The sequence below is a fragment of the Antechinus flavipes genome, chromosome 3, assembly GCF_016432865.1.
Source record: "Antechinus flavipes isolate AdamAnt ecotype Samford, QLD, Australia chromosome 3, AdamAnt_v2, whole genome shotgun sequence".
Taxonomy (NCBI): Eukaryota; Metazoa; Chordata; class Mammalia; order Dasyuromorphia; family Dasyuridae; genus Antechinus; species Antechinus flavipes.
The window spans coordinates 542,711,423-542,724,131 of NC_067400.1; the positions used below are offsets into that span (position 1 = coordinate 542,711,423).

Consider the following 12,709-nt stretch of genomic DNA (forward strand, 5'->3'; position numbering starts at 1 on the left):
TAACATGCTAATAAGCTTTTGTTTATTTATGGTTATCTCTTACCCTTTTCCCTACATTTCAAGTTTGAGTTTGTTGGAAAAATCCCTATGCAATCAGTCTAATTTCTTTGTTTGGTACCCTTTATTTCTTATTTGGGATTATAATTTAGTCAGATTTTTTCTTTTTTTTTTTTTGATGTTACTATTCTTATATTCCTATTTGGAGCCTTTGGACTCGGGATCATATCTGTCTTCCTAAAGTTTTGAAATTAGTTTTTCTAGAGTCTAGGATATGTTTCTGACTAGGTCAAGATTTCCTTTCATTTGGCGTACATTCTAAGGAAACAATTACTTTTTTCTCTAAGGTCTCATCACTTTTACATCATCTTTTGTCTTTATTGGTGAGAATTACTTGCAGAATTGCAATCCCCTGTTTGCTGTCTTTCCTTTCTGAGAGATGAAATTGTTAGGGAGGTAACTCAGGCATTTTGATGCTCTGCTTTTAGCAAAATGAGAGTTCTAGAGTGGAGTGATATTGACTTAAAGGTAAGTTCTTTTTAAAAAACTAAACTTCACTTTTTAAAGGAAAAGCTCCCTGATTTAACTGTTTTCATGAAATAGCATTTTAAATAAGCTAGACATTAGTATTTGATACATAAAATTAGATATTGTAAGACAAAAGAGTTTTGATAGTTTTATGTGGTCATATGGAATCTTCAGCAAAGTAGGTGGTTGTCTCTAGTTGGCCCATTCATTATTTGAATATCAGTGTTGGGATGAAAACTAAAAACACATTGTTAATTTTTTCTGATAAAGAAGCAAAATGTTTCTTTTGTTTATTCTATTAATTTGTGACTTCACAAATAACTCTTTTTGCCTCTAAGTGATTCTTAACAATTTTTCTGATAAGCTTTCAGCTTTTTTCCAGGCACCTTCATTTGTGTTGTGGAAAGAATGCAAGGTTTGGGTGCAGAGAACTTATATTCAAGTCATGGCTCTGCTACATACTACCTATGCCACCTTGGATAGGTCCCTTTGTAAAAGCAAAGTGGTGGCAGGGATGTGGAGTAACAGGAGGGTGGACTATTGGGCTTAGAATCAGGAAAGCCTGAGTCAGATTCTGCCTCTAGCTTTGCTAGCTGTCTGTGCCTCACTTTCCCCATCTTTAAAATGAGGATTTTATATCCTTTCCAGCTTTAAATCTGTGACCTATCCTTTTTCTGAACTGTATCTGCCAATGAAGCATAGATTAAATTATTTCTCATTTTTGTTCTTGTAATCAAGTTAAGAATTTGATATCTCTATTCATGTTGTTGTCAAAAGCAAGACCGAAGCCAAGAACAAAAAGGTTTTTTTTTTTACTAAAACCCCAGGTATTTCCAAACTCCTAGATCAATGATAGCATGCAGAAAATTCTTACTGAATCTAATTGAATTTAATTCTTTGTCCTAAAAGAAGCTAATAGCATTTGAACTCAGGTCCTCTTGATTCCAGGATGGACTGGACTCCCTATCTACTTCTCCATCTAGCTGCCCCTGGAAGAAAACTTTTGTCACATGATTATTATATATATTATTGATGTGGCTGATATATTAAATGATGTGGTTGTTGTAATTACCAAATGATGTTATTTAGGAGAGCATTAAATGTTGGGGTTTGGTCATATGAAGAATTCACAATAGCCATTTTCTTGGCAAAAGACAGATTTATTTAGGAGAAGAGCTTTCCCATAGAACAATCATATTCCATCATAATGACATAACACAATTTGTTCAGCCTTTCCCCAGTTATACCCTCAGTTTCCAAATTTTTGCCTTGAGAAGAGAGCAATTATAAATATTAAATTTCTCTTTTGGGATTCGTGCCGAGTAATGATATTGTTAGGTCAAAGGATAGGCATGATTTTATAGCACTTTGGGTATAATTATCTTTTTGTTTTTTTTATTATCTTTGGATAACTTATCAATCAGGAAATGGCTTTTAAAAAAAATAAATTTGGCTCAGTTCTCTATTCATTTGGGAACTGAGGCCTTCCTCAGAGAAACTTGCTTTAAAGTTCTTTTTCCAATTATTATTACTAACTGTATTCTCCCTGTTTATTCTATTCTCTCTCTCCTTTCACCCTGATCCTCCTCAAAAGTGTTTTGCTATTGACCATCCCCTCCCTCACTAGTCTCTCTCTTCTATCACACTCCCCTCTTTCTGTATCCCCTTCCCCTTCTACTCTCCTTCAGGGTAAGATACAGTTCTATATCCACATTGAGTGTGTATATTCAATCCTCTTTAAGCCAGTTCTGATGAGAGTAAGATACACTCACTCCCCCTCTCTTTCCCTCCATTAAAAAAGTTTGTTCTTTCTCCTTTTTATGTTAGGTAATTTATAGTATTCCATTTTTCCTTTTCCCATTCTTCCAGTGCATTCCTCTCTCTTGACTTTTATTTTTTTAAATATCATCCCTTCATATTCAACTCACATTTGTACCCTCTATCTATATATATTTTTCCTAACTGCCATAATAATGAGAAAATTCTTGTGAGTTACAAGTATAATTCTCCCATGTAGGAATGTAAGCAGATAAAATTTAAGACCCTTATGTTTTCCTTTTCTTAATTACTTATACTTCTTCTGAGTCCTGTATTTGAAAATCAGATTTTCTATTCAGCTCTGGTCTTTAAATCACAAGTGCTTGAGTCCTCTATTTCATCGAATTTTCATTTTTTCTCCTAAAGGATTATGCTTACTTTGCTGGGTAGGTGGTTCTTGGTTGTAGTCCTAGCAATATTGCTCTCCTTAGTATCATATTTCAAGTCCTCTGCTCCTTTAAGGTAGAAGCTATTAAATCTTATGTTATTAATCCTGTCTGTGGTTCCATTGTACCTGAATTGTTTCTTCCTGGGTGCTTGCAATATTTTCTCCCTTGACCTGGAAATTCTGGAATTTGGTTATATTTTCTAGAAGTTTTCATTTTGTGATCTTCAAGTGATGATCAATAGATTCTTTTGATTTCTATTTTCCCCTTCATTCTAAAATATCAGGACAATTTTTCTTGATATTTTCTTGAAAGATGATGTCCAGGTTCTTTTCTTTATATGACTTTCAGGTAGATCAATAATTTTAAAATGATTTCTCCTAGATTAATTTTCCAGGTCAGTTGTTTTTCCATTGACATTTCACATTGTTTTCTTTTCTTTTTCTATTCTTTTGGTTTTGTTTTATTGTTTATTAATTTCTCATAATTATTAGCTACCATTTGTTCAATTCTAATTTTTAAGGAATTATTTTCTTCAGTGAGCTTTTATACTTCCTTTCCCATCTGGCCAGTTTTGCTTTTTCTTCTCATTAACATTTTGTATTTTCTTTTGCACCAATCTTAATTCTTTTCCTCATTTTTCCTCTTATCTTACTTGATTTTCAAAATCCCTTTTGAGCTCTTCTTTGGCCTAAGACCAATTCTTATTTTTCTTGGAGGCTTTGGATATAGGAGCGCTTTAACTTTATCTTCTTTTGAATGTATGTTTTGACCGTCTTTCTCACCATATCAACTTTTTGTGGTCAGAATCTTTTTCTGTTGTCTGTTATTTTGTTATTTCCTAGCCTATTATTTGGCCTTGGGAGAACTTTGTAAGAGTGACATTATACAAAGCATAAAGGTGCAAAGGGAAATGTCTTATAGAAAGAAGAGCTTGTAGATCAGTTTGGCTGGAACATAAAGAGCAGTGTCAAATCAGTTAGTAATAGTAGGCTAGAAACAGATTATGAAGGACTTTAAAAGCCATTTTTAGGTATTGATATTTTATCCTACCAAATTTGGTATACTTTATATGACATACACTTACTCGTTGTGTGTTTCTGGGCAAGTTGCTTAAGCACTTCTTGCCTCAGTTTCCTCATCTATAAAATGGGCGTGGGAGAATAGCACCTCCCTCCCTTAGTTATTGTGAAGATTAAATAAGATTAATATTAATACAACTCTTTGAAGGACTGTGTAAATGTTATTTTCTATTAGTTTTGTTTGTCATTTTATGTTCCAGAGTATCTGTACAAATATCTAGAATCATAATTTGATTTCATAATCTTCCTTGTTTTTTCTGTTATTTTGTTTTTGTTTTTTCCCCTTTTCTTGTCATGGTAAATACTTGACTTTGGGAGTCAGAGGACCTGAGGTCAATCTTACCTCTGATGTTTCCAGTTTTTATGTCAGGCAGGTCACTGAATGTCTCTGGGCCTCAGTTTCTTCATTTGTAAAGTGAGAATGTTGGATTGGATCTAGTATCTTCTGAAGCTCTAAATCTGTGCTTTTGTTTTCAAGAGACTGACAACCTCAATTAAATGAGAATTCTCTTGCCCCCTTTTGAGTGGAAGGAGTCTCTAGCAAGACCAATGTCTGGTCTATATTCTAAATTCATTCCTTAGCCCCAGACAAGAGAAGCTTCATTTTAGAGAGGTGTGTGTGTGTGTGTATGAACTCTTAGAAAATAATTGAAAACTTAAGAAAATGCCAGCTTAAAAAGACAGGGGAGACAATAGCACTGGAAAAAAGACCAAAGAAACTAGGTTTAAAACATCAGCTGTTGTGTCAAGGCCAAATGGAGTAGTGTATGTTTGACCCAGGAGGTCATAGAGAACCACTGTGGCTCCCATTTGAGCAGGAGAGTGACATGGTTAGACCTGCAATTTGGCACATGAGCCAAAGAGGGACTGGAGGCACAGTTGAAGCAGGAAGCCCAGTAAGTGTTCTGGTTAAAGGTAGAAAGAACCTGAACTAAAGTTGGGGCACTATGAGTAGGGAGAGGGGGAGGTATAGGAGAGGGAAGGTAGAAGTGAAGAGGAGAGTGAATGTAAAGATAATGAAGACTGAAAAAATGGTGGTGTCCTCCATAGTAAGAGCAGATTTTGCTAGTAAAAGGTTTTGGAAACAAGGTGATGAATTTTATTTTGGATAGGTTGAGTTTGAGATATGTTTGGGGACATCTAATTAAAGGTGTCCAAGAGGCTGTTGGAAATGTGTACCTATGACTCCAGAGAGAGACAGCTAGATATATAGATCTTGGAATCATCTGCATAAAGATGATAATTAAACTCATGGAAGCTGATGAGATCTGCAAGTGAAACAGGGCAAAGCAAAAACAGAAGGGGACCCAAGATCAAGTCTTTTGTAAAGCACCTCTGTTTAGTGTAGGTAACAGTGGAGGAAAAGGCAGCAATGGAGACTGAGAAGTGGTTGTGGAGATGGGAGAAAAACCAGGATAATTTAGAAGAGAGAGTATCCAGTAGTAGAAGGGACTGGACCATGTCAGATGCCCCAGAAATCTATCTCTTCTCCTAGACTTTCGAGATTTTGTTAGGGAAGACATGCGATGAGAGCAGGATCTATGGAGGCAGGTCAGACACCTCTGTCTTGCCTTGACTCAAACAGCACACAGCAACAACTCTAGCCGTCTTTCTACTCTTCCAGCTTACTGCAGTCCTTCCTGGGGAAGCACTGCTGGGAATAGTTCTAGCAGCACTAGAAACAGCTACTCCTCAATCTCTGAGGCTTTGTCATTGTTGTTTTCTTTGAGTGTCTTCACTTTTGTGCTTAGGTATGCATCTTTGTTTCTCTTTGCTTGTCTGTGAGTCTGTCAGTATGCCTTCCATGTGTCTCTTTAATATTCCTAGAGGTTGGGGGCAGGAAAAAGTGAGGTGTCTAGATCTAGTCCACCATTTTCCCAGAAGTCCCTAGTCTATAATTTTTGCAGAATTACTTATTAAGTCTCTTATAATGAATAAAAACAGAACTAAAAGCATAACATTAAAAAAAAAACCATAGGATTTTATGATAATATTTTATGATAATACCTTAAGCTCAAATTCCATTCCTTATTTGGAACTATTTGTGTTCATTCCTTTTTTACTGCTCTTCACTATCTTCATCAGGATCTACAATATTCCAATAATAGATAAGCAACATGCTATAGTAAATAATAGTGGGCTTAGAATTAGAAAGTCCTGGATTAGAATTTTGCCTCATACTAACAAGGATCTTTAATGAGCCACGTAACTTCTCAAAGGTTTAGTTTCCTTGTCTGTAAAATGGACATGATATTAACAGTAATGACCTCACAGTAGTTACAAGAAATAATTGATATGAAACTTTAACATGTTATTAAAATAACTAATAATAACCAAAGAAGAAATGGAATAATCTTATCAACTGGAATATTAATGAAAAATATCTAGTCTGACTGTTTTTCATTGAATCAATGATGTTCTGTGAACTTACAGATATTGCTTCAACTTGGAATTTGATAAATGATCGTACTAAACTTAAGGCATAGTCACGAACTAAGCAATTCCAGGTATGGTTTTAGACTGCTGGAACTTTATAATTTGATGTTAGGAATAATTATATGAGACCAAATTCAACAAAGTATGGTTATTTCAGATTCTGACTTAAGTTTGTGATGACAGTAGCAGAGTATTATGGTAGGACACCGGCTTACTACTATGATGTATGTTTTCTTTTTAAAGGCATATCCCTATAACTTTGTGTCACTAATCATTCTTCTGTCATTTTTAACAGAACTGTAGAGGATATAGCAGTTCTAACTTTGGAAAATGAAGTTTCAGATTATGAAGACAAGATAGTATCTCTGCGTCTGTTTTATCAGAATCATCACTGCTGTGATACATGTCTACCGAAAACACCTTTTACCTCCAAAGTGGAAAACCCACTCATGATCCCCATCTTGAGTCATTTCCAAAGGCGACATGCAAAGACAAACTCTAATTGTGCTGCATTCCATGTGAATTATAAAACTCCTTGTGGAAGGAGTTTGAGGAACTTTAAGGAAGTCCACCGTTATCTGCTTGAAACAGACTGTAGCTTTTTATTTTTACATCATTTTTCTTTCAATACCTATGTGCAGTTGAACAGGAATTTGCTGAAGAAAGAAGTTTTTGTTTCTGACTCTGATATTAGCCACGGAACCGAATCTGTGCCTGTTACTTTCTGTAATGAAATCGACAACAGAAGACTGCCACATTTCAAGTACCGGAGACGGACGTGGCCACGTGCCTACTACCTCAACAATTTCTCTGGCATGTTTAGTAATTCATGTGACTGCTCAAAAGGCTGCATGGATATGTGAGTAGAAAATAGGCTTCTTGATCAGATTCCCAAAGGCCTTTTCCCAGGGGAATCTCTTCTGGGGAGCCACCTGGCCTACTGAATAGCCATCAGTAGGTTAATAAAGGGGGAAAACCTTATTAACCAAATAGTACCATAGTTTCCATATCTTATCCAAGTATATTCTTCAATTTGGCCAAATTTTAACGGAATTCCCCTTAATTTAGTATCACATATTATTTGATATTTATGAAGCATTTTTAAATTATAGATTTGTCCATTTGTTTTTACTTGAGAAATATATACTTGTGTCATGAAGCTCTTAAGCTTCTGATCACAGAAACTTGTGACATAAGTTCTTCAGCTTCTGATCATAAGAACAATATAATATAAAATTGGAAAACATAATACAGAAAAGTATTTTGAAGAGTAAGTCAAACCTAAAGATACCTAATCTGAAACTATATGTAGCAGTGTTATATATGGCTTATGAATTTGATCTAATTACTTTATAGTTATACTCAAAAGTTACAACTAATGTTCTTAGTCAACAGTTATGTAACTATTTAGAGTAATGTCAAATATTAGCATATTTTTGGACATTTGTAACATACACTAAGTCTAAAGATATTAATGTCCACAGAATGGAAGAATAACTGAGAAGTTCATGAGTTGATGTGCTTTTTCTACTTTAGTTGGAAAGGCTAATTACTAGTAAGGTTTAAGTAAATGTCTTTGCCTTATATAAGGGGTCAGTACACCAAAATGTTGAAGAACCCTCAGTCTCCACTTTGAAATATAAGATATATGGAAACTTGTTGGCATTTAACAGTGCTTTAGCTTTAATAATGGTACAAAAAGTTTTAACAAAGGTATAAACATGTAAAACAAATATATATATGCATATATGTAAATAGATATAAATTGTTCTTGCCTGTTTAGAGATATCAGAATATTAGCTATTATATATCTGAGATATCAGATATTAAGATATTTAACAGCAATATAGCCTGAAGTTGGAGTGATCTTTTCTCCAGATTTTCTAGTCCAATCCCTTCTATAGGGGATGATGATGAAGAGATATGGGACCTGGTTGTGACTAACTAGCCCCAAAGAATGCTGAATATCATTGTGGAAAAGTAAGCATTGAGTTGTGTGGTAGCAGTCTGATTCTGCTTGTCCCTGTTCTGTTGGATATTTTTATTAATGACTTCAGTGAAGGTCTTATTAGTTTGCTTATTGAATTTATGCCAACCTTGAAGCTGGGAGAGATAGCTTATAGTTTGGATGAGAGAAATATGATCAAGTAACTTTTAATAGATAGTATTTGTATATTTATAAATTTAATCTGTTTTCCTCATAACAACCCTTTCAGATATGTAATACAATGATCACTGCCTCATTTTAACAAATAAGTAATATGAGGGTCTAAGAGGTTAAGTGACTTGCCTTGTATCATATATCTATTATATGATAGGACTGGAACTTGAACCCGGATCTTCAGTCTCTGACTCTTCTACCTTCTCTACTATACTAAGGCACTTTGCCAGGATAAAATGATTAGCTAATAAGATGAATTTTCATAAGACTAAATTTAAAGTCTTGTACTTTGACTTTTTAAATCAACTGTACAAGATCAAGGAGACAAGTCTATCTTATAGATTTGTAGACTTAGAACAGGAAGAAACTTAAGAGATCATCAAATCTAGACACCTTTTTTTTTATAGAAGAGAAAACAGAACCACAAAAAGGTTTAGAGGATATGGAAAATCACATAGATAGTAAGTGTCCTGAGACAGGACTAAGTTCAGATCTTTGTGCCTCTAAGTCTAACATACTCTCTTCTATGTAAATTAACTCCCAAGTGAAAAAAAAAAAAAAAAGAAGTAGAATTTGTGAATTATAGACTCAGCATTGTTATATAGTAGCCAAAAAAGTGTAATGCAGTTTTAGGTTAACAGAAACATTGTCTCCAGAGCAAAGGAGTATTCGGTTCAGGTTAGATAATTTTTCAGTGTGCATCTACTCCTGGGCACCGTATTTTAGAAAAGACATTGACAACTAGAGTGTATTCAGGGAAGGAAAATGACTTGAATCAGCAGAGAGCTGGACAGGAGAAGAAGAGAATAAAGGGAAAGAATGAGAACTGTCTTCTAGTATTTTGAGGGTTGTCATGTGGAAAAGAAATTAGACTTGTTCCTTTTTTATCCTGAAGGACATAGCTAAGACTAGTGGATCCAAATGAAAGAAAAGTAGATTTCAGCTAAGCATAAGAGAAATTTTATTAACAATTGTAACTGTCTAAAACTTGAATAAGTTGTCTCAAGGAGCAATGAGTTCTTTTGTTGCTGTAGGTGTAGAAATGAAGGCTGGATTTACAACTTAACAAAGATAGTGTAAATAGGATTTATAGACTAGATGACTATAGTTCTGTGATTTCTCATTATACAAATGAGGAAACCAAGATCCAAAGATTAATTACCTTGCCAAAAGTCACCAAATGAATTATGGCAAATTTGAAACTAGAATCCAGGTCTGATTTTCTAACTAATACTCTTGATAATATCTACCCACTTTCATATACATAAACATTTATGTATAAATTATAATTTTTTGCCTAATTATCAAACTTTGCCTAGCCACTTAAGTAAGGAAAAAGAGATTTTGGTGCGTAGGTACCAAGCAGTTGTTTGCCCAGTTTTTCCATGTGTCAGTGAAGATCCCTTACAGGCATGTACAGAAGTCTTATTTTTCCAGCACAAACATATGGGCTCATCAGGGACAAGAGATCTGAGCCATATCATTTGGGCACTGAAAGAAGATAGTGACATAGGCTATAAGAAATAAAGGTGGCAAGTAACAATTTTAAGTACTGTGGAATTTTCATGAGGAAAATTTAAAGAAGTTGACAAAGGATTACTATAGTACCACTTTGTTTTTCTAATAGTTTGCATCATGCTTAGATGTCAAGAGGTACCTAATCCCCAGTGGAAGTAGGGCTCTATTTTGGCAAGTAGAAACTTTGATAACAGAAAACACAAAAAAGATTCTATACCTTCCCCATTTAAGAGAAGATAGTTGCAACACATTTGAAAATTTCAAGAAACTTAAGCTGCTAAAGTGAGGGGGCAGAAACCACAGATAATCCTGGAATGATAAACATGAGCTGGAGGCACATCTTTCCCCTTTGACCAGGTCCCTAGGCTTTTGGGGACTGGGTTGTGCTGCAATGACCCCAAATGAGTATGCAAAGTGTACTTGTATTCTTTACTGTATGTCCCTTTTTTCCCCTCTCCTACTTCATTGCTGACCTTATGTATTTTTTACTTTGCCTGTTGCCCGACTTTTAGAGAAAAATGTGCATGCCTCCAGCTGACCGCAAAGGGCTATGGTGAGACTTCTGCATGGTCCAGTGTCAAACCCACTCCTGGCTACAGCTATAAAAGACTGCAGCAGCCAGTACCCAACGGGTAAGAACTGCTTGTGTTCTGTTGGAGAGGACTGCAACTGGTGAGGAGTTTCTCTTTCTCATTGTCCCTAACAGGATTTGTCTTCTCAGGGGTATGATTTGTATCTTCATATATTCTTATGGGTTCATATTGTCTTCCCCAACAGAACGTAATCTTGAGAAAAGAGACTATTTCATCTTTGCCTTTGCATCCCAAGTGCCTGACACAGTGAGCATTTCATAAGTCCTTATTGCTTGATTGATTCTCAGACGTACAACTAAATCTCACATGTCTATGACAGTAGTACAAAAAACAAACAAAAAGGTAAATAGTTTGTGTGTCCTTAAAATGGAGGTCTGAGATTTATACTCAGTAACACTCATCATTACCTGTTGGCATTGTGTCCAAAACTCTTCCCAGATGTTATCTTCCCTATCCCTTCACCTAAAAATGATTTTTCCTTTTTATGATCATATATCTTATAGTTCTTTTTTGTACTTAGCTTTTACTGATTTGCATTTTATTTATCTGTATGTATAGTTTATGTCCCTCTATTACATTTTATTAGCTCCTTTAACTTTAGCACTCTCTGGGCATCTTCAGTTGTCTTAATCTATATTTTGCTCCTGAACTCAGATGGGAATGGAAGAGGAAATGAGGTTGGTGACCTTGCACAGCCCTCCCTCACTTAAATCCAGTTCACTTGCATATCATGGCATACCCTCCCTCTTGGAGAACAAAGGAGTGGGCCTTTAATATATTTTTAATGAAAAGGTTGATTTTGCCCTTTGCAAAAGTTGCTCATACCTAGAAATTCTTTGCTTATTAATAAATTTATATAGAGATCTAAACTTTGGAAATACGGTTATCTTCTACTAGTATTTACAATTTTAAATACAGCAAATAGAGAGTCAAAAGTAATCTGGAAATCTCATGGCAGCCCCTTTGACTCACAGCTAGTCTTCTACCATATTTATTTTATCTTATTTACCTTGTAACTTTTCTTTTTCATTAAGAACTTGAGATATAGTAGATGATGATGGATATAGGGCTGGTCTCAAATCTGAGAAGACTCAAATCCAGGGATTCTAGTCCTGCTTTTGATACATACTGCGATGCACTCAGGAAGTCATTTAAACCTTCACTCTATAAGTTTTAGAAAAGTGTTACTGACCTGAATTAGAAAAGGGAATTTCCTCACTTGGTAGTTTTATATGCTAATATGATTAATAATAATAATAAATCTAGACCCTAATTGTTACTATGAATATTAAAAAAACAAACAAACCCAGGATTGCATTTGAAACTATTTACCTTTGTTAAATAATTTTTAAAGTGTGTATTAAATTAAACATATTAACAAAATTACCCTCTTTATGTCCTTTTCTGAACTTTATAGTTTTCTGTGTCTTTTTAAGTGTTTAATTGATGTTCCTAAACGTATTTTATTCCCTACTAACCCTTCTCTTTTCCCTATGGAAGCCTTCTCTTATAACAAATAAGTATTGTCACACAAAGCAAAGCTAACTGTTGGTCGTGTCTGAACACTGTCTCACTCTGCACCCATATCCAGCTACTACTACCAGACTGCCAGGGGCATGGACATTTCGTTTTCAGGCTTCTATCATCATGATGAGTCATTGTAGGGATGCAAGTGTTCTATAGTCTTTCAAAGTTGTTTTCTCAGACCTTACTATGATCCACTATGAACTACTTCTCCCATCATTCTTCAGTTCATACAAGTCTTTCCAGGTTTCTTTGAGTCAGTCATAATAGTCATTTCTTACATCACTATAATGTGCCATAAATTCATTTATCCACTTTGTTTCCTGTTCTCAGCTATCACAAAAAAGTTCTGCTGTGAAATTTCTATACATATGTCTTTTCCTTTTTGACATAACCTGGCTTCTCTTTATTTTCTCCCTAGAACTGCTTCTGGTTTCTGAGCCTGACATTTTTGTCCATCTTTGCTTTTCTCTCCCCTCTGTGGTCAGTTTTCATTTCAGCCTAGCTCTCTGCCTCCTCCTTGGCCCCTGTGGTCTGAATAAAGCATAGCTTCAAAAGGGCAGGCATCCTGTGTTCAGAGTTCTTCTGTATCTGTTTGTCCATGAGAGCATTGCTGTCACTATTTGCTCCCCCAACCTATTTTTTGATTATATTTTTCACTGGCAG

The 12,709-nt window shown here is 35.1% G+C and overlaps 1 protein-coding gene across 1 annotated transcript in view; it reads left to right on the top strand.

Moving 5' to 3' along the window:
* SETDB2 (SET domain bifurcated histone lysine methyltransferase 2) overlaps positions 1–12,709 on the top strand; it is a 105,112-nt gene that overhangs the window by 27,847 nt on the left and 64,556 nt on the right. The window contains exons 6-7 of the mRNA XM_051990716.1: positions 6,543–7,106; positions 10,439–10,558. Of these exons, the coding sequence (XP_051846676.1) occupies positions 6,543–7,106; positions 10,439–10,558 (684 nt within the window). The remainder of the gene's footprint in view (positions 1–6,542; positions 7,107–10,438; positions 10,559–12,709) is intronic.